Here is a 24,581-nt window from a genome sequence, read left to right on the forward strand (position 1 = left end):
CACCCCAGCCCCAGTCGGAGCTCTTACCTGCTGCACCATGCAGGCAGGTCCGCTCCTCCAGGAGCTGGGGTTGTCTGGTTGCGGCTCCCACAGTCAGTTTCCTTCACTGCACTAGGGACTCTGGGGATGGGTCAGGCAAGTAAAGAGTCAGTCAAGGTGGGAGAGGAAGCACAGGGGCCCCGGTTGTGGTGGGGAAGAAGCAGAGAATCCCCAGTGATGGGGGGGGGGTTGGAACCTGGGGGGGCCAGTGGGATGGGAAAAGGGGAGTCAATCTCTAGGGAGAGGTGAGGGCCCAGGGCTGTGCCCTGAGGGAGAAGCAGCTGAGGGAGAAAAGACGCTGGGGCAAGGATCCTGAGGGATGGGGAGTGAAAGAAGTCGGGGCGGGGGGCTAGGAGCAGTTAAGTGGGTCTTGGGGTCTGTTTGCCCTGAGAGAAGCAGGAAGCATCCTCACCTCTCACTGGGAAGAGGCTGGGGACAGACCCCACTAAGTTAATGCAGTCTCTCAACTGACTAATGTGCTCTCTGCCTTCCTCCCCATCTCCCTTACTTTAGAGTAACTTATACCTTGATCCTGCAGTGCGGCTCATGTGTGTGCAGGGGTTTCTTTAGCTCTCTGCTCCTGGGGGAATCTTTTGTGTTGTCTGTATTGTTACAGACCTACATGCTGACAGATATTTTGAAATAAATCACCAAAATAATTGAAATGGGTGTGATTATATTGTGTTATTTTGACAAATATAGTATGTGGGATTTTAAAATATGCACAGAATTTTTAATTTTTTGGTGCAGAATTCCCACAGGAGCAAAATAAGGGGTCAGAACCTCAGCTGGTACAAACCAACACAGATCCATTGGTTTGAAAAGAATTACACCAGCTGGTTCCAGCAGAGATTTGGCCCAACCAATAACAATATTGTTCTGACTTTGTCCATAGTTATTATTGCAGAGCTGAAGCCACTCAAGCCCATCTATAATTTCAGGAGCACTACTGAAGAGTTGTTGGACTAGACATTTGCTTTTCAGTGACAGTTAATGAACAAATCCCAGGGCTGCTGGGCATCTTCATCTGGGAAGCAAAGAAGCAGGCAGGTAGTGCGTAAAAGGTCACAGTAAGCGATGCAGGCAGAGGCAGGGCCTGGAGCTAACTTGATGACCAAAGAATCACAAGTATTCCTTGGAGGAACACCTCCCCACACACAGTCAAATGCAGTTTTTCCAGGATCACTCCCAACACAGTCAAAAGAAGCTTTAACAAGACTGCAACCAACAGAGTCAAAAGGAGCTACTGCAGTACCACACCCTTGCATGCAGAGTGCACCTCCAGAGTGGAATGAGATGCTTCAGAGAGACATAGCAGCAGCCCAGGGGGCGGAGTCTGAGAAATATCATCAAGAAAATATGAAACAGCAAGGGGGAATCTCTGATCTCGAAGAGCAACAGACTAAGGCAAGTCAGATACTTGGCACTTGAGTGAAAACTGACACCTCTTCTGAGATTTTAATGCTCAGTTGCTGCTGTCATTTAGGGCTGAATTTTCAGCCATCTGACTTCACTTCTACACACATGATTTGCAGGCACGGATCAAAATAATTCTGTCTCCGTGTGTGATTGTGTGTGTGAAAGTCTGGGCACCAATCCTGCAAACACTGATGCAGATGTTTAACTTCATGCACATGTGTAAATCCCTTTGACTCGTATAATACTTTGTAAATCATATGCGTAAATCTTTGCAGGATCAGGGGCCAGGTGCTCAGTCATGTAATTACTAAGGGCATGGCTACACTTGCAGATGTAGAGCACTGTGTGTTAATAGTTCTTGCAATACCACAGAGAGCAGTTCATTGTGATAGCTATCCCAGCGTTCAAGTGGCTGCAACATGCTTTTCAAATGGGGTGAGGTGTGACGGGGAGTGTGCTGTGTGTATGTGGGGGGAGAGAGAGTGGATTTTTGGGGTGCTGAGAGTATGTCAGCATGCTGTCTTGTAAATTCAGATAGCAGCAGACCACCCTGCCTCCCGCTCTCTCACACACACTCACAGCAAGCAGCATTCCACAGTAATGGTTGCTTTGTCCCGGAGCAGATAAGCATGCTGGCTGTTAGAAACAGAGCTTTGAAAGGGGATATCCGCATGCCTGCAGCAGAGTTCAAAACAATGACAAGAGTGGCCACTTGACTTCAGGGGATTATGGGACGTTTCCAGAGGCCAATCACAGCACAGTAATGCAACACATTGGCCACACTGACACCTGTGCGTTTCAGCCAGGGCACAGCAAGCTCTATGCTTCTCGTGGGGGTGGATTACCAGGAGTGCTCCAGCTGCGGAGTCCAGGCATTCTAAGTGCCTTGCCAGTGTGGACGGGTTGAGAGTTAGGGCACCTGGGCTGCTTTAATGTGCTCTAACTTGCAAGTGTAGCCAAGCCCTAAGATTTGCACCTGCATTTCATGAACAGATTTTTTTTTTAATGTAGGCATCAAAAATAGAAGGGCCACAGCCTAACTCCAACTTGCCCCTAGAATGTATACCTTAATGAATATTCACAATAAGAAACTTTAAACAGATATTATGGGACTTGGGTTTTTGTTCTTCTACATGAGGCTCCAGTGCATGGTAGAAATATCAAGACTCTTATTTAATATTTCCTATGTTTAACACTGAGAAAACCAGAATAGACATTTGAAAAGTTTATACTAAAGTTAATAAAGCAGTTAAATAATAACTTTATCAGATAATAAGCATTGCAGTTATGATCTGGGGGTTCAAAAGCATTTTCTCCTGGTGATAAGTAAAACAATACTTATCACTAAAGATCGTGATTTTGTATTTGTCTTTTCATATATTTATTTCCTGAAATAGTGTTTTTAATTCAGGCTGGAAGATAAGAATTTACCTCTTTATCTCTATACACAGATACCAAATTTTAGATTAATATAGGAAGCTGCCTGACCTGTTAAATCATAAAATTAGGGCTGTCAAACGATTTAAAAAGTTAATCACGATTAATCATGTGATTAATCATTCTGTTAAACTATAGAATACCATTTATTTTAAATATTTTTAGATTTTTAGTACATTTTCAAATATATTGTCAGTTACAACACAGAATACTAAGTGTACAATGCTCACTTTATATTTTTATTACAAATATTTGCACTGTAAATGTATGATGCATTATAAATAAATGAAAGAAAAAACTGCAGGTACCAAAAATAACTGAACAAAGTACATTTGATGGGGTGTTGTTCTTACTTTTCTTGTTGTGTAGTCACTTGCTAATTTATAAAATTCAGTAATTTGCAATAGATCTTTCAGCCATTGGTGCAAATTAGCTAAATTTTGCTGAATTTACAGAAATGTGTTTACCTTGTCAAAAATACTGCAGAAGGCTTGTAGCTCACAGTACAAAGCGAGTGGTATGGTGGGGTGAAGTATAGTTTGCTGCTGATGTACATCATTTATGGCATAGACATGTTTAACTATGCCTGATTCTGTGAAACAAGCTCAAATGAAATGTAATGTTATTCTTACAGAATGCAGAACACACCTTGTACAACTACTATGAGGAGAAAATCCGTCCCTGTATTGATCTCATTGACTCCCTGAGAGCGCTCGGAGTAGAAAAGGACCTGGCTTTGCCAGCAATTGCAGTGATTGGAGACCAGAGTTCTGGAAAAAGCTCAGTTCTAGAAGCCCTGTCCGGAGTCGCTCTTCCTAGAGGCAGTGGTAATAATTTACCTCTTAGCTTTTCATGTCAGAAATCTGACTCTGCCCCAAGTCGCAGTGGTGTGTTTCTATCTGTTGTTCTGTAATTCATGTCAGTTTGGGGACTCTGAAAGTTGGGTTTAGATCCATTCCTGGCACAACCCAAAAGAATTTGTATTTTCCCAATCCCATCATATAGAAAACACTGTTATGATGAGAACTGTGCAGCAACTGGCATATCCCTTGCGTGAAACAATTTTTGGAAATGTTATTTTGGGTCAATTGAAACATTTAGATTCAATAACATCAAAATGTTTTGTTTCAATGTTGATTTTGTGTTCTATTATAACTTAGAATATAAAATAAAAATTGAAACAGTCATTTGAAATGAAAAAAAATCAAAGTCAATAGTTTAGGTTTTTCTAAATTAAATTTTGGAAAGGTCAACACATCCCCCTGCAACATAAAGGAAAGATGATACAGAACTGGGGGGCTGGAAATCAAATCAGTGTCTTAGATATCTGTATACTAATGTGAAAAGTATGGGGAATAAGCAGGAACTCAAAATGCTAGTAAATAAATACAACTATGACATAGCTGGCATCAGAGAGACTTGGTGGGATAATATGCATGACTGGACAATTGGTATAGAAGGATACAGCTTGCTCAGGAAGGACAGGTGGGGAAAAAGGGAGGAGGTGTAGTCTTTTATATTAAATATGTATACACTTGGATTGAGGTTGAGATGGAAATAGGAGACAGACTTGTTGAAAGTTTCTGGGTAAGGATAAAAGGGGTAAAAAACAAGGGTGATGTCATGGTAGGGGTCTACTGCAGACCACCTAACCAGGTGGATGAGGCTTTTTTTAAACAACTGACAAAATCATCCAAAGCATAGGACTTGATGGTGATGGGGGACTTCAACTACGCAGACATCTGTTGGGAAAATAACAGCAGGGTACAGATTGTCCAACAAGTTCTTGGAATGAATTGGAGACAATTCTTTATTTCAGCAGGTGGAGAAAGCTACTAGGGAAGAGGCTGTTCTACATTTGATTTTGACAAATAGGGAGGAACTGGTTGAGAATTTGAAAGTGGAAGGTAGTTTTGGGTGAAAGTTATCATGAAATGATACAAGTTCATGATTCTAAGGAATGGTAGGAGGGAGAACAGCACAATAAAGACAATGGATTTCAAGAAGGCAGACTTAGCAAACTCAGGGAGTTGGTAGGTAAGAGTTCTTGGGAAGCAAGTCTAAGAGGAAAAACAATTGAAGACAGTTGGCAGTTTTTCAGAGAGACATTATTAAGGGCAAAAGAGCAAACTATCCCACTGCATAGGAAAGATAGAAAGTATGGGAAGAGACCTCCGTGGCTTAACCAGGAGATCGTCAATGATCTAAAAATCAAAGAAGAGGCCTACAAAAAGTGAAAACTAGGTCAAATTACAAAGGATGAACATAAACAAATAACACGAGTATGTAGGGACAAAGTTAGAAAGGCCACGGCACAAAACGAGATCAAACTAGCTAGAGACATAAAGGGTAACAAGAAAACATTCTACAAATACATTAGAAGCAAGAGGAAAACCACAGACAGGGTACATCCGTTACTCAATGAGGAAGGAGGAAATAATAACAGAAAATGTGGAAACGGCAGAGGTGCTTAATGACTTTTGTTCCTAAATAGAGTACAATCAGTTGCACACATACAAAATGGGAAATGACTGCCTAGGAAGGAGTACTGTGGAAAGGGATCTGGGGGTCATAGTGGACCATAAGCTAAATATGAGTGAACAGCGTAACACTGTTGCAAAAAAAGCAAACATCATTCTGGGATGTATTAGCAGAAACATTGTAAGCAAGACGCGAGAAGCAATTCTTCCGCTCTACTCCACACTGGTTAGGCCTCAACTGGCGTATTGTGTCCAGTTCTGGGAGCCACATTTCAGGAACGATGTGAACAAATTGGAGAAAGTCCAGAGAAGAGCAACAAAAATGATTTAAGGTGTAGACAACATGACCTATGAGGGAAGATTGAAAAAATTTGGTTTGTTTAGTTTGGAAAAGAGAAGACTGGGAGGGGACATGATAGCAACAGTTTTCAAGTACATAGAAGGTTGCTACAAGAAGGAGGGAGAAAATAGGTTTAAATAGCTTAAATAGCAGCAAGGGAGGTCTAGGCTGGACATTAGGAAAAGCTTCCTAACTGTCAGGGTAGTTAAGCACTAGAATAAATTGCATTGGGAGGTTTTGGAATCTCCATCATTGGAGATTTTAAGAGCAGGTTAGACTGGGGCGGGCAAACTTTTTGGCCTGAGGGCCGCATCCAGTTTCCAAAATTGTATGGAGGTCCAGTTAGGGGAGGCTGTGCCTCCCCAAATAGCCAGACGTGGCCCGGCCCCCCACCCTCTATCTGACCGCTCCGCTTCTCCCCCCGACAGCCTCCTCCCCAGACTCCTGCCCCATCCCCCCCCATCCCCTGACGGCCCCCCTGGGACTCCTGTCCCATCAAATCCCCCCCGTCCCTTGACCTCCCCCAGAACCCCTGCCCCTGACTGTCCCCCACTGCCCCATCCAACCCCCCTCTCCTTCCTGACTTGCCCCCGAGACCCCTGCCCCCATTCAAGCCCCTCTGTTCCCCCCTGAGTGACCCGCCCCCATCCACCCCCTAACCACCACCTTGAACTCCCTTGCCCTCTATCCAACCCCCTCTACCCCCAGCCCCTTACCGCGCTGCCTGGAGCACCGGTGGCTGGCGGCGCTACAGCTGCGCCACCTGGTTGGAGCCAGCCACACCACCGTGCAGCACAGAGCACCGGGCTCTGCAGCTGCTCTGCCCCAGCAGCTGGCATCCCCACTGCCCAGAGCATTGCACCGGTGGCGGGGTGAGCTGAGGCTGTGGGGGAACCGCAGGGCAGGGGCCGGGGGCTAGCCTCCTGGGCCAGGAGCTCAGGGGCCGGGCAGGAGGGTCCCACAGGCCATAGTTTGCCCATCTCTGGGTTAGACAAACACCTGTCAGGGATAGTTTAGAATTAGATAATACCTAATCCTGCCATGAGTGCAGGGGACTGGACTAGATGAACTCTTGAGGTCCCTTTCAGTTCTGTGATTCTATGAACATTTTGATTTTGTTGAATCAAAATTTTCTGATTCAGAACGTTGCTGGAAATTGTCAGAATTTTTGACCAGTTCAAGTTATGACCATATCCTCGAGCAGTAAGTCACTTTTTCCAGTCAGGTGGGAAACATCTAGACGTGTTCTACCAGGTAAGGAGGGACTATTGGTGGCTCAGAAGGGTGCCCATCCTTACTCATTACAATAAAACAAACAAACGGCAAACTCCCTACCAGTTGAAAAATCTCTCAATTCTTCAGTAAATACTTGAATTTTTATCACTTTTGCTATAGGATATCTAATTTTTGCTTTCTCATTATGGTTGATGTACACAGATCAGGAAACATTAAGGAAACATTTTTAGTTGAATGAATGCATTTGTTTAGATCTCTTCATAACCAGCACCCAATTCCAATCACTGAAGGATATAAAGGGGACTTGATACTTTAGCTTAGTCATGTTTTCAGGGGGGTTGCCACATTCAGTGAGTATGTGACTGAAATTCCCCAAGAAATCTACTACACCTCCACAGTTTCAGGGTGGCTCATATTTGGTGGGCAGTAATGTCTCAAGCACATGAAACTATTTTCTGATAACATCCGGTGGTTTAGTGTATTCCACACCATCCCTTATGCCAAGATGCAGCTTTTAATTTTGTTTTCCATAGGCTCTATTTTCATATTTAAAATAGAGTTTTCCTTCATCAGAGCTACAGAAAGATTTTAAACACAGACCAATGCCTTAGAACAGTGGATTTCAAACTTTGGGTCGTGACCCAGTGCTACGTCACAGAATGGAAGGCACTGGGTCGCCTTGCTCAGCGCTCAGGGACCCTGGCAGCCGGCCAGTAAAAACTGGTAGTCCCTACCTGTTCTGACACTGTGCTGCACCCCAGAAGCAGCTCCTAGGCAGGGGGACCATGGGGCACTGCATGCTACCCCCACATCGAGCACCGCGGTGCCTGCAGGCAAGAGCCATGTGGAGCCAGACCTGCTGCTGGCTGCTTCCGGGGCACAGCGCAGTCTGCGGTTCCAGGAAGAGACAGGAAGCCTGCCTCTGCACCCCGCCTGCGCCACTGACTAGGAGCCACCAGAGCTAAGCCTGTGCCCCAACCCCACACCCCAATCCTATGCCCCAGCCCTGAGCTCCCCTCCAAACCAGAGCCCCCTCCTGCACCCCAAACCCCTCATCCCCAGCCCCATCCGAGAGCCTGTGCCCCCAGCCAGAGCCTCACCCCCCTGCACTCTAACCCCCTGCCCCAATCCAGAGCCCCCTCTGATACCCCGAACCCCTTATTCCTCACCCCAAACCTCTGCCCCAGCCCTGAGCCCTCTCCCACACCCCAACCCCTCATCCACAGCTCTGTTGGGTCATGGCCATCAACAATTTTCTTCAACTAGGTTGCCAGAAAAAAAGTGTGAAAACCACTGCCTTAGAACATCTGTTGCACTTCTCCCTCTGCATATCTTTCCCATGGGTTGGTATATCTCCCACTTCAGCTAGCTGAGGAGCATGTGTCAGTGCAACACTCCGTCTGCAGTATTAATAGCAGAGTAATTGTGTGGAGTGAAACCTTTTGAAAGGGAATCAACACTACTACCTAGCCAGATAGTAGCAACCTTTGTTCCAAAGAACATAAGAATGGCCATACTGGGTCAGACCAAAGGTCCATGTAGCCCAGTATCCTGTCTTCTGACAATGGCCAAATCCAGGTGCCCCAGAGGGAATGAACAGAACAGGTAATCATCAAGTGATCCATCCCTTGTCACTAAAGTGACCAGACATCTAGTGTGAAAAAATCAGGACAGGGGGTAGAGATTAATAGGTGCCTATATAAGACAAAGCCCCAAATATCAGGACTCTCCCTATAAAATCAGGACATCTGGTCACCCTACCTGTTGCCCATTGCCAGCTTCTGGCAAGCAGAGACTAGGAACACCATCCCTGCCCATCCTGGCTAACACTTCCTTATTTACTTTCTTCACACCAGTCATGATTTTATAGACTTCAATCATATTCCCCCCGTAGTCGTCTCTTTTCCAAGCTGAAAAGTCCCAATCTTATTAATCTCTCCTAATACAGAAGCCTTTCCATGCCCCTAATAATTTTTGTTGCCCTTTTCTGAACCTTTTCCAAATCCAATATATCTTTTTTGAGATGGGACGATCACATCTGCATGCAGTATTCAAGTTGTGGGCATACCATGGATTTACATAGAGGCAATTTGATATTTTTTGTCTTATTATCTATCCCTTTCCTAATGATTCCCAACATTCTGTTAGCTTTTTGACTGTCACTGCACACTGAGTGGATGTTTTCAGAGAATTATCCACAATGACTCCAAGATCTCTCTCTTGAGTGGTAACAGCTAATTTAGACCCTGTGAGGGCTTATGCCCCTGGCTGTGGGGAAGTATGGCACAATGGCCAGTCTCTAGGATCACCCTTGGTTGCCAGACAGTATGGCCCAATGGCCAGAGTCTCTCCCACTCGACCGGGCCTTGGCCCATGGCCCTAACAACAATGTAGGACCTTGACACTGGCTCAGCAGGGGGGGTCCTACCGAAACACACTGAGGCTTAACGGAGGCAAGGTACCAGTCTGTTACCCCACCCCTCCAGATCACTTCCTACTGGCTTGAGAGCTGGGGTCTCCCACAAGTCCCAAAGTTCTCTGCAGGTCTCCAGGTCCATCATCCCTCGGGCTCCTCCCGTAGCAGGGCTTTGTGCTGACCAGGGGAAGCTTCAGTTCCCAGCAAGTTCAAGGGTGGTGGCTGGTCCTCTGCAGGAGCTTCCCGGATAGGTCCTTCCCCTGCAGCCACCAGCCCAGACTGAGCTGAAGTCTCTCTTTTATACTCCCAGAGCACTTGGAGCATGCCCAGTATGAACAGGGTGGGACTTCCTCCATCAGAGCTACTGGACTGACACTGCTGGGGCTAGTGCGGGGCGGGGCTGCCCCATCACAGACCCCATCATTTTATATGTATAGTTGGGATTATGTTTTCCAATGCGCAATACTTTGCATTTATCAACACTGAATTTCATCTGCCAATCACCCAGTTTTGTGCAATCCCTTTGTAGCTGTTGGTAGTCTGCTTTGGACTTAACTATCTTGAGTAGTTTTGTATCATCTACAAATTTTGCCACCTCACTATTTACCCATTTTTCCAGATCATTTATGAATATGTTGAATAGTACCAGTCCCAGTACAGACTGGTGAGGGACACCACTATTTACCTCTCTCCATTCTGAAAACTGACCATTTATTCCTATGCTTTATTTCCTATCTTTTCACCAGTTATCAGTCCATGAGAGGACTTTCCTTCTTATCCCATGACATCTTACTTTGCTTAAGAGCCTTTGGTGAGGGACCTTGTCAAAGCCTTTTTGAAAATCTAAGTACACTAGATCCACTGGCTCCCCCTTCTCCACATGCTTGTTGACCCCCTCAAAGAATTCTAGTAGATTGGTGAGACATGATTTCTCTTTACAAAAACCATGCTGACTCTTCCACAACAAATTACGTTCATCTATGTGTCTGACAATTCTGTTTTTTACTGGAGTTTCAACCAGTTAGCCCGGTATTAAAGTTAGGCTTACTGGCTTGTAATTGCCTGGATCACCTCTGGACCCCTTTTTAAAAATTGGCATCACATTAGCTGTCCTCCTGTCATTTGGTAAAGAAGCAGAATATGAGCCCTGTTCTTGCACAGGAGGACACCCACCTGCAGCTCTCATGACCCAGGCAGCAGTATGGGCATGCAAAAGACCTTCTGACAGCATATGCTGAAGCTAGTGACTAAACGGGAGACACATGCATTGTGTTCCAGGTATTTACGAAAGACACTATGTTAAAGCTCTGCAAAAGGTGTTGTTATTCTGAGCCACTTTACTCTGTCTAACAACAGAAGAACTGCCAGGGACACGGCAGGTAAACCACAGTACTTCCAGAGCATTCTTCCACATCTTTGCTTCATCTTCACACTTTCTGGGTGTGAGGTTGGCCAGAGTGGAAGTCTCCTCCTTTTTTGTATCTGTCAAGTTTGGCTGCTATTCCCGAAGGGAAAGTGCCATGGAGATTAATAGAGTTGAAACTAATAGGGGTCTATTAAAATGAAAATCAAGACTGGACGTTTTTCTAAAAGATATGCACTAGCATGACAGGAAGATATTGGCCTGATGCAGGAATCACTGGGTGCAATTCTATGGCCTGTGTTATGTAGGAGGTCAAACTACATTGTCATAGTGGTCCTTTCTGGCCTTAACATTTATTAAAATTAAACAGGGTTCTATAGTAATTACTCTTAAAAACCTATAGAAATTAATACATGTATAGATTTTTTTAAAACAATCCCATACAATACAATACAAAATCATTTCCCTACTATAGAACAGGATCAGTGTACAATTCTGTAGTAGGGATATACTTACAATGGCTGTGCAAGATATAAAGCATCTAGCATACATATGCACACCTTTAAAGTTTCCTCTCTCTTCAGATATATATTACTGGTTTCCATTACCCACTTTAACTATATGAAATAGCTTTCAAACAAATGTGAAATCTTTCAAAACAGAAAGAACTTTTAAAATATGGTCACTGTGCAGTGCAACATACAAATGGGATGATAGTTTTCCTCACTGCCCTACCAATGCCCAGCCTGCTTTCCCAACTCTCAGATATTCCAGTGTGTATGAGCTGTGTGAACACACTGAAGCGCTTTGGGCATTCTTCTGCATACTGTGGGAAAAGCTACATTCTGTGGGGTGCTCTGCACCCATTCAAAGTAACAAGGATGACTGTTAACAGAATTAACTCTCTTTATGGACAACTGCAGGTATTGTTACCAGATGTCCCTTAGTGCTCAAACTGAAAAAACTGGCTCCTCAGCAGGAATGGAAAGGGAAAATTAGTTACCAGGATATAGATGAAGAACTCCACGATCCCTCAGTGGTGGATAAGGAAATAAGAAAAGGTAAGTGGTATTTATTGCATTCTGATTTAATTCATCAGATCCTCCTTTTCATCCTTTATTCCCTTCTGTTAGGCAGCATAACATTTCCCAAATTAACACCTTGATCATGACTGCTGAGAATGCCAAGAACACAGGGAGCCACGTTCACAGTGGGTTGCAGCATTTTACATCAGAAGTGATTTGCTCCAGGAGTTTTCAGACCAGCTCAGGCCATAGTGTATCCTTGCACTTGCCATTGGCCAATACCTAGTATTCTAAGGGAAGACAAAAAAACATGTAGCTAGCTAGTTGTAGTGATCCTCATGATGGGAGGAAACATCTCTCCTACTCCTAAGGGCTATCAACTTATGCTCTGAAGCTTAACATTTCATTGTCCTTGTCGTAGCTTGCATACTTACATACATCGTTACTGGTCATAACATTGTTTGGTTTTAAGTATATGTCACTGTGCCTAAGTGGGACATAGCTGCAAATGCCAGCTCAGGACAGACTGCTGAGAAACAGAGGAGGCACACTCTAAACTGGTGGTTATCCTGTCGTTAAAGCTTATCTAGCCAGTAACAAAAAGTGATTTTGTGTATCATCAAACTGGTTAACAAGAAGCCAAAACCACAGTCTCCTTAGGCATTCCAGTCCCTGGCTCACCACCCAGACCACTGGACTTTATGATGAAAGGTTACTGAAAACCAGATTCACCATACATGAGGTTCTTCTAATTCCAAAGGGTCAGACACACATGCCTGGTCAAATTATAAAATTAGCATTTTACCAAATACAACACAAATGCCAATCCTTCAGTAATCTAAAATTAAATGTTTATTGATATAAAAGAAGAGAGTTATTAAATGATTAAAAGGATCACATACAATTGATTTTAGAGTCATTAGGTTAGGATCGTAGCAGTGATGGTAAGTCTGCTAGCTTGCAAAAAGTTTCTCTGGATCACCCAAACAAGTTGGAGGTCATCTGCCCCTTGTTCAAAGCTTCCTTGTTAGAAATCACAGTCCACAGGGGTGAAGTAGGAATGTAGACAAAGTAGTGATGCCATGTTATCCTATTTTATACTTTCAGCCTATGTGCCTGGAAAGGTACTGGCAACAAGTTGGATTCCTAGGTCGCATGTCCTTATCACATGTCTTGCTGAGTCACTGGGCAGCGATTGCCTCAGTGCTAGGGTGACCATACATCCCATTTTGGCAGGGACAGTCCCTTTTTTAAGCCCTGTCCTGACTTATTTGGCAAAAGCGGGTATTTGTCCCATTTGTTCTTGTCAACTTGATCAGCTGGCAAGAGCAAATGTCACAAATTCCTGCTTTTGTCAAAAAAGGTGGGAACGGAGGAATGTTTGGGGCGGGGGCGGGAGGGGGCCAAGCACAAACACCAGCCCTAGCCTTTGGCAAATAAGGTCACTCTATTCAGTAATTATGTTGCTGATCACCCGAGCCCTGCCTCCCCCCCCCCATGTGGAGAGGGGGGCTCGGGCGAGCGGCTTGGGCCAGCCTCATGGGGAGGAGAGAGAGGGACAGCCCTTCGCCATATCCCATCTTCCTTTTTGGAAATATGGTCACCATACTAAGTGCCCTCTGAAATGTCTACAGGAGAAACTCACTGGCTGAGTTGAGTCTCTTCAATGGCCCATCAACACATTAAAACGGTTGGAACTGATGGAAATCTGATTTGGGGGCGGGGGGTTACCCAGGAATACAACACATGTTTGAGATACAAATACATAGCAAATATTCATAACTTCACATACAAATATGATACATGCAGATAAACAGGATTATTATACTTAGCAGTCTATGGTCTAAATCTAATAAATGTATACTATGATGCAGTATAAAAGGAAGGTGACCATCAACAGTGATATACATGGTCACCTTCCTTTTATACTGCATATTGTGTACATTTATTCTCTAAGGTTTTCAAGAAATAATAAAACAAACAAACAGGTAAGGTAGTGAGGTAAGTGACATAAAAGTCAAATAGGCTAATTATGCATCTGAAGGTTTCTCATGAGAAATTATTTACTTTGGTATCAAGAAATAGCAGCAACACAGCTATAAAATGATGTAGTTATGTAGAATTAACAAATCAGTTGCATGTACTAGCAGGCTTCTGTGAGGTGGTGTTTGATTTAGACAGTGTGGTCTGATGGTTAAAACAAAGTACTGGCACTCAATATCCTTCCAGTCTGTTCATGGCTCTGCCACTGCTTTGCTATATGACCTTGGACAGGTCACTTAATCTCTGTGCCTCACTTTATCCATTTATAGAATGTGTATAATAATCCTTTGCTACTTTGCAAGGTTGTCAAGGATTAATTAATGCATGTCAAGCATTTTGAAGATGAGGAAGCAATTGTGTAAATACTAAGTAATTTATTGTACCACTATATTATTTTTATAAGCCATCTCCAGATATGTGATTTTTGTACATTGAGATTTCTGAAAGTTTAATTCAGAGACCAGGGATCACCAACCTTTGGCAGGGCCGCCCAGAGGGGGGGGCAAAGGGGGCAATTTGCCCCGGGCCCCGGGCTCCGCAGGGGCCCCCAAGAGAAGAGCGGAGGCTCCCGCCTCCGCCCCTCTCCTGGAGCCCTAGCGCATCAAGCGCCGAGTCTCCGGCCGAGCCCCTGAGCCCCGCCCCGCTCAGAGCGGCGTGGGGAGGGGGCAGGGCTGGGAGCTCCAACGAGGCCTGAGCCCCGCCCCACTCAGAAGGGCGTGGCAGCTCCCAGCCCCGCCCCCTCACCACGCGGCTCTGAGCGGGACGGAGCTCAGGCCCCGCCAGAGACGCGCTCGGGTAAGAGGCTGAGGCTGGGGCCGGGGCGGGGGAAGTGGGATCCGCCGCCGCTGCTGCAGCACAGCCCGGTCTTCGGCGGCGGGGGGCCCCTTCTGTTCCGGGACCCGCCGCCGAAGTGCCCCGAAGGCTCGCGGCGGGGACCCCCCCCGACACCGAATTACCGCCGAAGACCAGGCTGCACTTCAGCGGCAATTCGGCGGCAGGGGGCTCCCACCGCGGGTCTTCGGGGCACTTTGGCGGTGGGTCCCGGAACGGAAGGGCCCCCCCCGCCGCCGAAGACCCCGGGCCCCCGGAATCCTCTGGGCGGCCCTGACCTTTGGCATGCATCCCGTCAGGAAATCCACTGGTGGGCCGGGACGGTTTGTTTACCTGCAGCGTCCACAAGTTCAGCTGATCTCCGCCCACATTGGCCTGCAACGGTGAACCGTGGCCAGTGGGAGCTGTGATAGGCCGAACCTGTGGACAGTGCAGGTAAACAAACGGTCCCAGCCCGCCAGCGGATTTCCCTGATGGTCTGCATGCCAAAGGTTGCCGATCCCTGTCATAGACAATGTAGTCTTCAATTTTTATTAAGGCTCAAATCCTGAAAAGGAGTCTATTGATTTCCATGGGATTTTTGCCTGGGCAGAATTGTCCCCCAAAATGCTTTTCTTAAAAAAAAAAAAAATTAAATAAAAAAAAAATAGATGCAACAGGAGCTTTCCAGTTCTGATATGTGCTAATCTGAAATTCCCATGATGAGTTTCTAAACCTTGCTTTTCCTCTCTTTCCCTTTCCTCCTTTGTAGCCCAGGATGCAATAGCTGGTGAAGGAGTGGGCATTAGCCAGGAATTAATTTCCCTAGAAATTAGCTCCCCGAATGTTCCAGATCTGACACTGATTGATCTTCCAGGGATTGCTAGGGTGGCTGTGGGGAATCAGCCACAAGACATTGGCGAACAGGTAATGCACATACATGTTCTGAGCTAGGAAACAGCTAAGTTACATTAGTAGGGATCTAATGCACAAATTATCTTAAACAGAAGGTTTTGCTGGAGGATCTAGACAATAACGTTCTATACAGTTCACTTAGCTCACAACCAGCATTAAAGATGTTGTAGACAACACACAGGACAGTTATTGGTGGAGGAAGTGCTGAAAATAAGAGTGATCGTCACTTAGAATGAAACACATGCTGGTCAGCCCTACAGACAAAATTCAGCAAAAGGAAGGCTGAAAACTAAAGAAATCTCTGTCTAGTGTATTCTTCTACAACAGACGATCATGTTGTGTAGTAAGGAAAAGACATTAATTTTACTGTCTCAGTGCTTCCCCACATAATGGATCAAAGTCTAACTTCAGCAGTGTTACCGCAAACTTACAGCAGTGTAAATGGCAGCAGTATTTGACCCATTTTTTTCCGAACCATGTTGAACACTTTACGGAGTGAAGAAGATAATGCATAAAATAGAAGTGAGTGATGATTTTCCCGTCTTTATTATAGAAAAGGTAACAAACTAAAATATTTTTAATTCAAATTAGAATTCTGCGAGAACAAGGCCACTTGTAATGTAGCCCTAGTGTTAGGAGGAGCTTAAGGGGTGGATGGTGGTATACAGTAGATATGTGTATTAGTACCTTCTCCACAAATGTCATCAAAGGTTGATTAAATGAGAAGGGGTTGGCCATGTATTGCAACAATGTCAAAGATAATACAAGTGGGCTCCCTTATCCAGCCAGAATGCAGGTAAAAAAAAATCAATATTTTGCCATGAAATTACTGTCGTAATTTGTACAACTCTACTAATTCTATCCACAATAAAATGGTTGGTGTGACACCAGCTGCACATGTCAATTGTCCTGAATGGCCCACATTCTCCAGTTGCAAAATAAGGGAGATAAAGCATCTTACTTTTTTAACGTGACAGAAAATGGTGTTGAAGGGAAATATAGAAGACAAGGGAAGATTTATGGAAACTCAGACAGGATAATAGTTATATGAATTCAATATAAGTAGAGCTGCGTGAACCTTAGGCAACTCAACACAAAACCATGAGAAACTCTGCTAGTTTGGGATTCAAACATGGGGGGGAAAACAGTGAAGTTTCATGTCTCTTTTTTTTTTACTTTTTACCAATCTCTCGCTGAAAGGCAAAGACAAGACATTTTGTTTTCTTTTGATAGGTACACTTTTGAGATGGATGTATTTAGCTCTACATTTTATCTGATCTTGACGTGTCAATATAATCCAACTTGATTTTTTTTTCTTAGCTGTGCATTTAGACAATAGAATTTGGTTGTCTCTAATGCAGGTAAAATATCATTAGCATATTCATCATCAAATAGATTGTGCACCTGGTCTAGTACATTTTTATGATAATTTCCCAAGGCCGATATAATAGCAGTCTGTTCTGGACCATGTTACACATTTGGATTACCTTTAGATAATCAGGCTGAATTCAGCCGCTGAAATTTGCACCCTAGCTTCTATTGTATGATTGTATCCATTATGTGTATGACATTCCACCTAGTCAGATGATGAGGAGCCTGGCATCCAATGGCATTTGTCACATCAAACTTTACTGTATTTCTTTCTTACCATATTTTATTACAGATCAAAAGGCTAATTAAAAAATTTATTGCGAAGCAAGAGACTATAAATTTGGTAGTGGTGCCAAGTAATGTGGATATTGCAACAACAGAGGCACTGAAAATGGCTCAAGAGGTAGACCCTGATGGGGAGAGAACTCTAGGTGAGACATACTTTTAAAAATATAAATGGGGGGAAGTTAGGTCATAGAGTTCTAATATTCTTCCCACTGCCCCAAAAACAAGCTCTATGGAATAACATGAATTTTGCACACCGATAAAAGGGAACAGATAGCGAAAGGGATAGCTTAATTTGGGGCCCTACTGCCATTGATACTATGCCTATAAATATCTTGAAAACTGAAAAGATTAGAAGTTAATATTGTAAAAGCTCTGCTATTAATTTGATATCCCTGAGGTGTTCCTGAAAAAGGTGGGGGGAGGGAGGGAGAGAGAGGTTGGGGGGAGGGGAGGGAACTTACAGCATCGCTGGAGAAATCTCTTTAGCATATGCTGTCAGGAACAATGCTGCATTGGGTAACTAGATACTCACAATAGATCTTTCCCATCATTCATTTCTGTGCATGTCTAATCTTCTCATCATATTACTTCTCAGGGATCCTAACAAAACCAGATTTGGTGGACAGAGGAACTGAGTCGTCGGTTGTTGATATCGTACAAAACCTTGTCATCCACCTAAGGAAGGGTTATATGATTGTTAAATGTCGTGGGCAGCAAGATATTCATGACAAGCTCACCCTGGCCTCTGCAATCCAGAAGGAGAGAGCTTTCTTTGAGCAGCATGAACATTTTAGGTAGTTTTCAAACAGTTAAAGGGCCTGATCCAAAGTCCATTGAGGTCAATGGAAAGATTCCTACTGACTCCCATCGGTTTTGGATTAGGCCCACATTGAGAATTATTCTTGAGCTTAGTTTGGGGTGGGTTTCTTTGTTTGTTTGCATTGTCTGTGTGGTAGAGTTTTCCAAAATGTAAGGAAGAATTTACATGTCAAATAACTTCTCAACTTAAACTCAACTTCTTTTCAGATTCAAGTTTGATTTAAGCCCTGATTCAGAAAACCATTTAAAAACATGGTGACCATTAAACTCTGAAGTAATCCCAAAGGAGTCAAGTTAAGCACAGGCTTTAAAGTGCTTTGTTGGCTCAGGGGTTAATGCATATCGTTCTATCCACTGGAAAGAATGGGGAAACTCGCAGGAAAGATATGGTCTGTGTCAGGAGAACACTATCCTCCTCCACAAACTATTGCTCTTCTGCATTTCATGTATGAAGAGAATTTTTGAACCCGGAAGTGGTTCTGAATGAGTATCCCTACCATATAGAGCAGTACATATGTTCTTATAATACAGAAATAAATGTGGATATTTTTATCTCATGATCTTTTTCTGAAGTTACAGTTCTGAACCTTTTTCTGTTCTCAGTCTGTTCAGCAAACTGCTCATCATTTCAGATCTAATCTTGCACAAAAGCAGATTTGGCAGGATGTAGTGAGGCTACGGCTGCACCTTAACTAGCATTCCCCTGCTTGATCAGAAGAAACTGTACACCTCTACCCCGATATAACGCTGTCCTTGGGAGCTAACAAATCTTACCGAGTTATAGGTGAAACTGCATTATATTGAACTTGCTTTGATCCGCCGGAACACGCAGCCCCACCCCCTCGGAGCGCTGCTTTACCACGTTACAGCTGAATTCCTGTTATATTGGGTCACGTTATATTGGTGTAGAGGTGTATTTACCTGCTTTGTGTGGCAGAACTAGGGAAGACACTGCTCTCTTGTTTGGCAAATGTGAGTCGTCTCTATTCATATTCCTTATTCTGTTTCAGAGTTCTTCTGGATGAAAACAAGGCTACTATCCCCATTTTGGCAGAGAAGCTTACAGCTGAGCTTGTGGAACACATTAATGTAAGCTACCAAAGTAACACTTTACATGAGTAACCATTTTTCAAAAAATAGGACCCGATCCTGCAGTTTTGGAGGACTGGGCCTGTAGAAATTATTTCTATGAATAGCCTTTAATTACCCTGCCTGATGGCAATCTGGAAGTACATGATCCGATATACTGGGCCTTGGCTTGGCAGTCAGGTGTAGAGCTGGGCGGATAATGGATTTTTCAGTTCAGCTGCCAAAACGGGGGTATAATCAGGGGAAATATTCATTTTGGTTCCAATAATGTTTGGAATTTGTCAGTAAATTAGAAAAGTCCAGCTCTTCCCCAGCTGAAACCATCAGCTCATATTCAGATAGCTTTGGGTTGACTGAAACTGCTTTTTAGAGTGAATAAATTATTCATCCAAAAATTTTTACTCAGCAATAGTCAGTTGACCAATATTCTATTCTCAGCTTTGCTGCTGACCTACTCTTTAAACATGGGCAAATCACTCTGTGATTCAGTGTTCCTGTCTTTAAAGTAGGGATTCTGATACTTGCTTTCCTTTGTAAAGCGCTTTGAAATCTATGGATGAATAGTGCTAACTAGAGCGAACTAGTATCATCATCAACTTTCGGAAGCCTGAATAATTTATATACAGTAAATATGATATATTTTAGATACTATGTGTGCTTTTTATAAACAACTGTTTAATAATAATGAAAAGGTTGCTGAGATGCACTGGTTCTCTAAATAGGATGCTGTACTAGCCCAGCAAAGCAACACTGCTTTTTCATGTAAGAAAATCACTGAAGAACACCACACTTTAAACCTTCCCCATTCTTTTCTCAGGCCAGGCAGTGTTGGTTTAGACTACAGAGCATACCTGGACTTTTAAGGGCAGTGCAAGATTCATAGATCTCTGTGTCACACTCTGAAATGGTCTATTTCTTTCAAAGAATGGAATTGTCCAAACTGTACAAGTCTTGTTCTTTTTTCTCCCCTAGAAATCTTTGCCTGCTTTAGAAGAGCAAATAAACTTTCAACTCCAAAAAACAACTGAAGAGTTTCGCAAATATGGCAAAGGCACACCAAAAGCAGAAGGCGAGAAGATGTTTTTCCTAATAGATGTAAGAATAAATATGTATTTGGCTTTGTGGCACAGCAAAGAGAGCTGAACAATTACTAAATTTTCCTGAGCTTATCAAAATCAGGAATTTCAAAGGGAACAAAATCATTTCTGCCATCAACACTTTGTAGGGCTTTCACTGCTTACAACACATACAACCCTAAGCGCATCCCTGAATTTAAACCATGGATGCATTTGGCTCATGGTATCCAGTCTGATGATGTATTTTGCCCAAAAGGTTCACAGAACTTAGAGAAGTGGATATAAAATAATGTACATGTCTATTCCCTTACCCAAGCTTAACCCCTCTGTCCACAGCTCAGGCAGGTCTGGAGCTTCTTTTTCATCCCTGAGTTGGGAGAACCAGTCTACACTGCTTGCAACAAGCTTCCTCTGCCTCTGAATGAGACCTCTCAGCCTGTCAGCTGTTTTACAGACACTCTCAGGGCCACCCCTCCCCTGTCACTTGAAGTTCCCTCCCTTGGATACTGTCTGTGAGGTCTCAGCTTTAGCAAAATAAAACCTGTTTATTTCACTGGCATCTGGATGTAGCATCTCCCAGTAATGGCCCCATTGCTCTCTTCGTTGCTATGAAGGTGTGTACCTGAAGCTGTCTGATCTGTTAATCCTAGTTTTGTTTTCTGCCTAGGACAATCCCCAATTCCAGTCTGATTTAACCCTTTGAGTTCAAGCAGGCAGCAAAACGAAATGGAACAGGGAAACCAGGTCAAACATAATATTCACTAGAAATAATACAGACAATGAGCTCCTGAGAAAGCCAAGGGCTTTGGTCAAATAATATAAGTTTCAGGGTAATGCAGTATAGGGGAAACTGAGATTAGTACATTTACTCAAAGATTTTAATCTTCATATCCACATATCTAGCTGGCCCCCAACAAAACCACATCTTTCTGTGTGAAAAATGAAACTAAGAAAAGGGGGATAATGTATGGCAGCTTCTACCTAGCCTAGCTATTGTCATCTGCCCCCTCTTGGTCTGTGTGGAAAATTGTTACTGCTAATTGCTATGATGGCTGCTCAGTGGTCTGTATGAAATGAGTTGGTGGTCTCAGCAGTTCTCAGTGGACAAGTGTCCACAGTGAGGAAAAAAGAAACCTCACAATCTGATATGCCAGCTCTCTCAGCAAAGAAACCAAGGACTAAATGAACATTGAGAATGAACTACCCCTCCAGAACAGGACTGAGGCACATGGACAGAATGCTGGTGGAGAAGCGCGTACATCTACTGTCCTGGCTGATAACTAGACAACTTCAGACTCAAAGGCTGTCAGGAGCAGTAAATTATAAAAAAAAAAAAAAGAACAAGTTTTTCAAAAGTAGGTGTTTAAAATTGGATACCTCAAGCCACATATAGGCACCCAAATAAATGGTCTGATTTTCAAAAATGCTGGGCACCCACCCAGTGCCACGAAAATCAGGCCACTTGTACAGGTGCCTGAATCTGGATTAAGGAGCCTAGTTATAGGCACCATTTCTGAAAATCTTGGCTGCTGTTAGATCATTTTTAGGGTAAAGAGAAAGGGACAAAGGAGGTGAATTAAGATTTAGGTTGAGATTTTCAAAAGCACCAAAATTAGTTAGCAGCGCAAATCCCATTGACTTGTAGAGCAGTTCAACGCTGGACAGAACTTGGTTAATATGACATTATAGCGTTCCGTGGTTACGTCTCAATGATTTCCATAACACACGTCCTCAGTTTACAAATATAAGATGGTGGTTGTTTTTTCTAACTGCCAGGCCTGCAATCTCAACCTGGGATCTGCAAGTCAGTCTGGATACTGTTCTTTTTGAATGTCCTCCCAGTAATAGAAGTTCTGCAGGAAACAAATAGGCCCTCAGCATTGATAGCTGTGTAACTCCGCCAATCTTGATTGGCTTTGCATAAATCTAACTGATTGGAATTTAATAAAAGATTGCCTTGATCCACAAGGAAAATGGAATCAAGTTCACTCTTGCTTAGCTATGCTGCCTTTACAGAATTCAGAGTGTTTTTTTAAAATCTCATTACAGAAAATCAAACTGTTTAATCAAGACATTGTGGGTTCAGTGGCAGGAGAAGAAAAGTTGTTTGAAAATGAAATTAGACTGTTTACAAAAATCCGCACAGAGTTTCAAAAATGGGGGAAGATACTTGATGACAGCGCATTGACTGGTAAGTACAGGGGCTTGCCTGTGAAGCTGCTATGAAATACTCAACTTCACTTCTTTTGACTGAAGTTGTAAGACAGCTAATAGATCGTGTTAATGAAATTGAAAACTTGAAGTGATGAGAATTTATCTACCACGATCCCCAACTGGTGTGAACTCACATAGCTCCATTGAAATCGATGGATTCCCTCCATTTCCATTGAAGTCAATGATGCAAGGACAATTTCACCAGCTGACAATATGCCCTTGATTCTTTGACTAACTTATGTTAAAAAGATTTTTAAAAGTCTATGGTTTAAAGTCTAGCAAGTTGTGAGTAATAAAATAACCACCTAAAGAACACCCATGTTTCACAGATAACCCAGTCTGCTAATTGCTTACTGAATCCAGATCTAAAAGGAGAAGACTGTCTCACTGAAATTTGACTTTAACATCAGCTCAAAACATTTCTAAATCGCTCAGAATACCCATTAATTCTTCCTTTTGGTAGACATGAAGCATTATTTCTGTCGAGCAGCACCTATTGCTATATGTTTTTAGCTGTCCGTGAATGTCGACATAAACATTGTTAAGTGTAATTTTAAATGAATAGTTACAAAATGTATGTAGGGTACATGTCACTGAGGGGCAACTACATTCAGACAAAGGTGTTTTCTATTGTCTAATCTGTCCTATCCCACCACATACCCAGAGCCAGTTAATCTACAGGTATTAGGTGAGTGAAAAAAGTAGGAAAACAGGTGGAAAGAGGAGATAGCTGGTGAACAAAACCACAGGAAAAATAGAAGAGGAGAAAGCCAGGAAAAACTAGCTTCTTAATGATGTTACTTATTCCCTTTGGAATCAGTTGAAGCGCTTATGTGTGTGAATGGGAGGTGCACCTTCATTGCATGTAAAATGGAGATGATGATACTTCTGCCTTCCTTGAGATCGACCCATGAAAAGCACAGTGTATGAGGCAGTTATTATTATTTATATAAACTGAAGTCATTGCAAGGTAAGTTCATCTAACTGTTCTAGTTGCAGATCATTAGAGAGCTGGAATAAATATTTAAAATAGCAGATAAATGGAATAGACAAGACTTTTTACTAAATTATTCAAGTTTTTGGGCTTTCTATTGTAAATTCCATTAGAAGATGTTTTTCTGGTTGACTGATTAATTTTACAAACCCCTATACACCTTCCTTCTGAAGTTTTGCCTCAAACTCGAGTCTACTTATCATTAAACACTGAAAAAAAAATTTGCAGTGTACTTTGTGTCAAGCCCATAAAAAGTTTCTGGTATCTCTTGGAACTTCTAGGAGGAATGGTCCTTAATAATTGAATGCAGCATTACCTGTGCACCTCCTGCCTCCAGTCAGGCATGATTATGCTATAATTTCTAAATCCACACATGATCAATCAAGATTGGACACTTTTTAAAGCACTTGTACATGTGGAGGCAAAGTACACATGTATCAAAAAGGAGAACAAATATTATTTAGGATGGCAAATTTCTCCAGTGTTGACAATGTTTTAGTGATGGTGTTGTCTGAGTGTACTAGAAGGTCTAGAATAAACTTATTATTGTGCAGTTTTTCAGTTGCAGAAAACATATCAGACTGATAGGAGTTGCTGTACTGGATCAGAATACTGGTCCTTGTTCCTGTTTCCATTAGTTTATATGTTCATCTCAGTGAATGAAACAGCTCATTCTTAAAAGTAGTAATGGCATATTTTGGCTCAGTTCTATGGAAATCAACTTGCTTAAATGATCATCTGTGTACTAGTTCTTCCAGTCAAGTGTCTTCAGAAAAAAGAACTGAACTTCTTTGAAATCCATAATTTTCTTTTAGAAATTCATCGGATTTGGTGTATTTAAATAGTGCTGTTGTTTTAATGTTATAGTTAGAAAAACTATACAACATGAAGTGTGGAGATTTGAAAAACAATATCGGGGAAGAGAGCTCCCAGGGTTTGTCAGTTACAAGGCATTTGAGACCATTGTAAGACAGCAAATCATGGCACTAGAAGAACCAGCTATTGAGATACTGAAGAAAGTAATTGGTGAGTTTCATTTACTAAGCTTATCCTAAGCTTCGGAAATATTGGTTTATCTAGATTTTGGTTAACATGGCAAGAGCTGTATCTTGGCTGCTTCAGGCAGGGGAAAATGAATCTGAATCAAACCAGTTTCATGGCATGAGACAGATCTCTAGACCTCAATCCCTGACCTTCAGACTTTGAA

General features: G+C 42.9%; 1 protein-coding gene across 3 annotated transcripts in view; it reads left to right on the forward strand.

Moving 5' to 3' along the window:
* LOC123362168 (interferon-induced GTP-binding protein Mx1-like) overlaps positions 1 to 24,581 on the forward strand; it is a 36,129-nt gene that overhangs the window by 5,282 nt on the left and 6,266 nt on the right. For all 3 annotated transcript variants that reach the window (XM_045002523.1, XM_045002521.1, XM_045002522.1), the window contains 10 exons: positions 935 to 1,446; positions 3,530 to 3,722; positions 11,654 to 11,791; positions 15,381 to 15,535; positions 17,187 to 17,325; positions 17,778 to 17,976; positions 19,012 to 19,090; positions 20,063 to 20,185; positions 22,216 to 22,357; positions 24,242 to 24,400. In XM_045002523.1, the coding sequence (XP_044858458.1) occupies positions 1,117 to 1,446; positions 3,530 to 3,722; positions 11,654 to 11,791; positions 15,381 to 15,535; positions 17,187 to 17,325; positions 17,778 to 17,976; positions 19,012 to 19,090; positions 20,063 to 20,185; positions 22,216 to 22,357; positions 24,242 to 24,400 (1,657 nt within the window). In that variant the 5' untranslated portion in view covers positions 935 to 1,116. The remainder of the gene's footprint in view (positions 1 to 934; positions 1,447 to 3,529; positions 3,723 to 11,653; positions 11,792 to 15,380; positions 15,536 to 17,186; positions 17,326 to 17,777; positions 17,977 to 19,011; positions 19,091 to 20,062; positions 20,186 to 22,215; positions 22,358 to 24,241; positions 24,401 to 24,581) is intronic.

The sequence above is a fragment of the Mauremys mutica genome, chromosome 1 (genome assembly GCF_020497125.1).
Source record: "Mauremys mutica isolate MM-2020 ecotype Southern chromosome 1, ASM2049712v1, whole genome shotgun sequence".
In the NCBI taxonomy this organism is placed as follows: Eukaryota; Metazoa; Chordata; order Testudines; family Geoemydidae; genus Mauremys; species Mauremys mutica.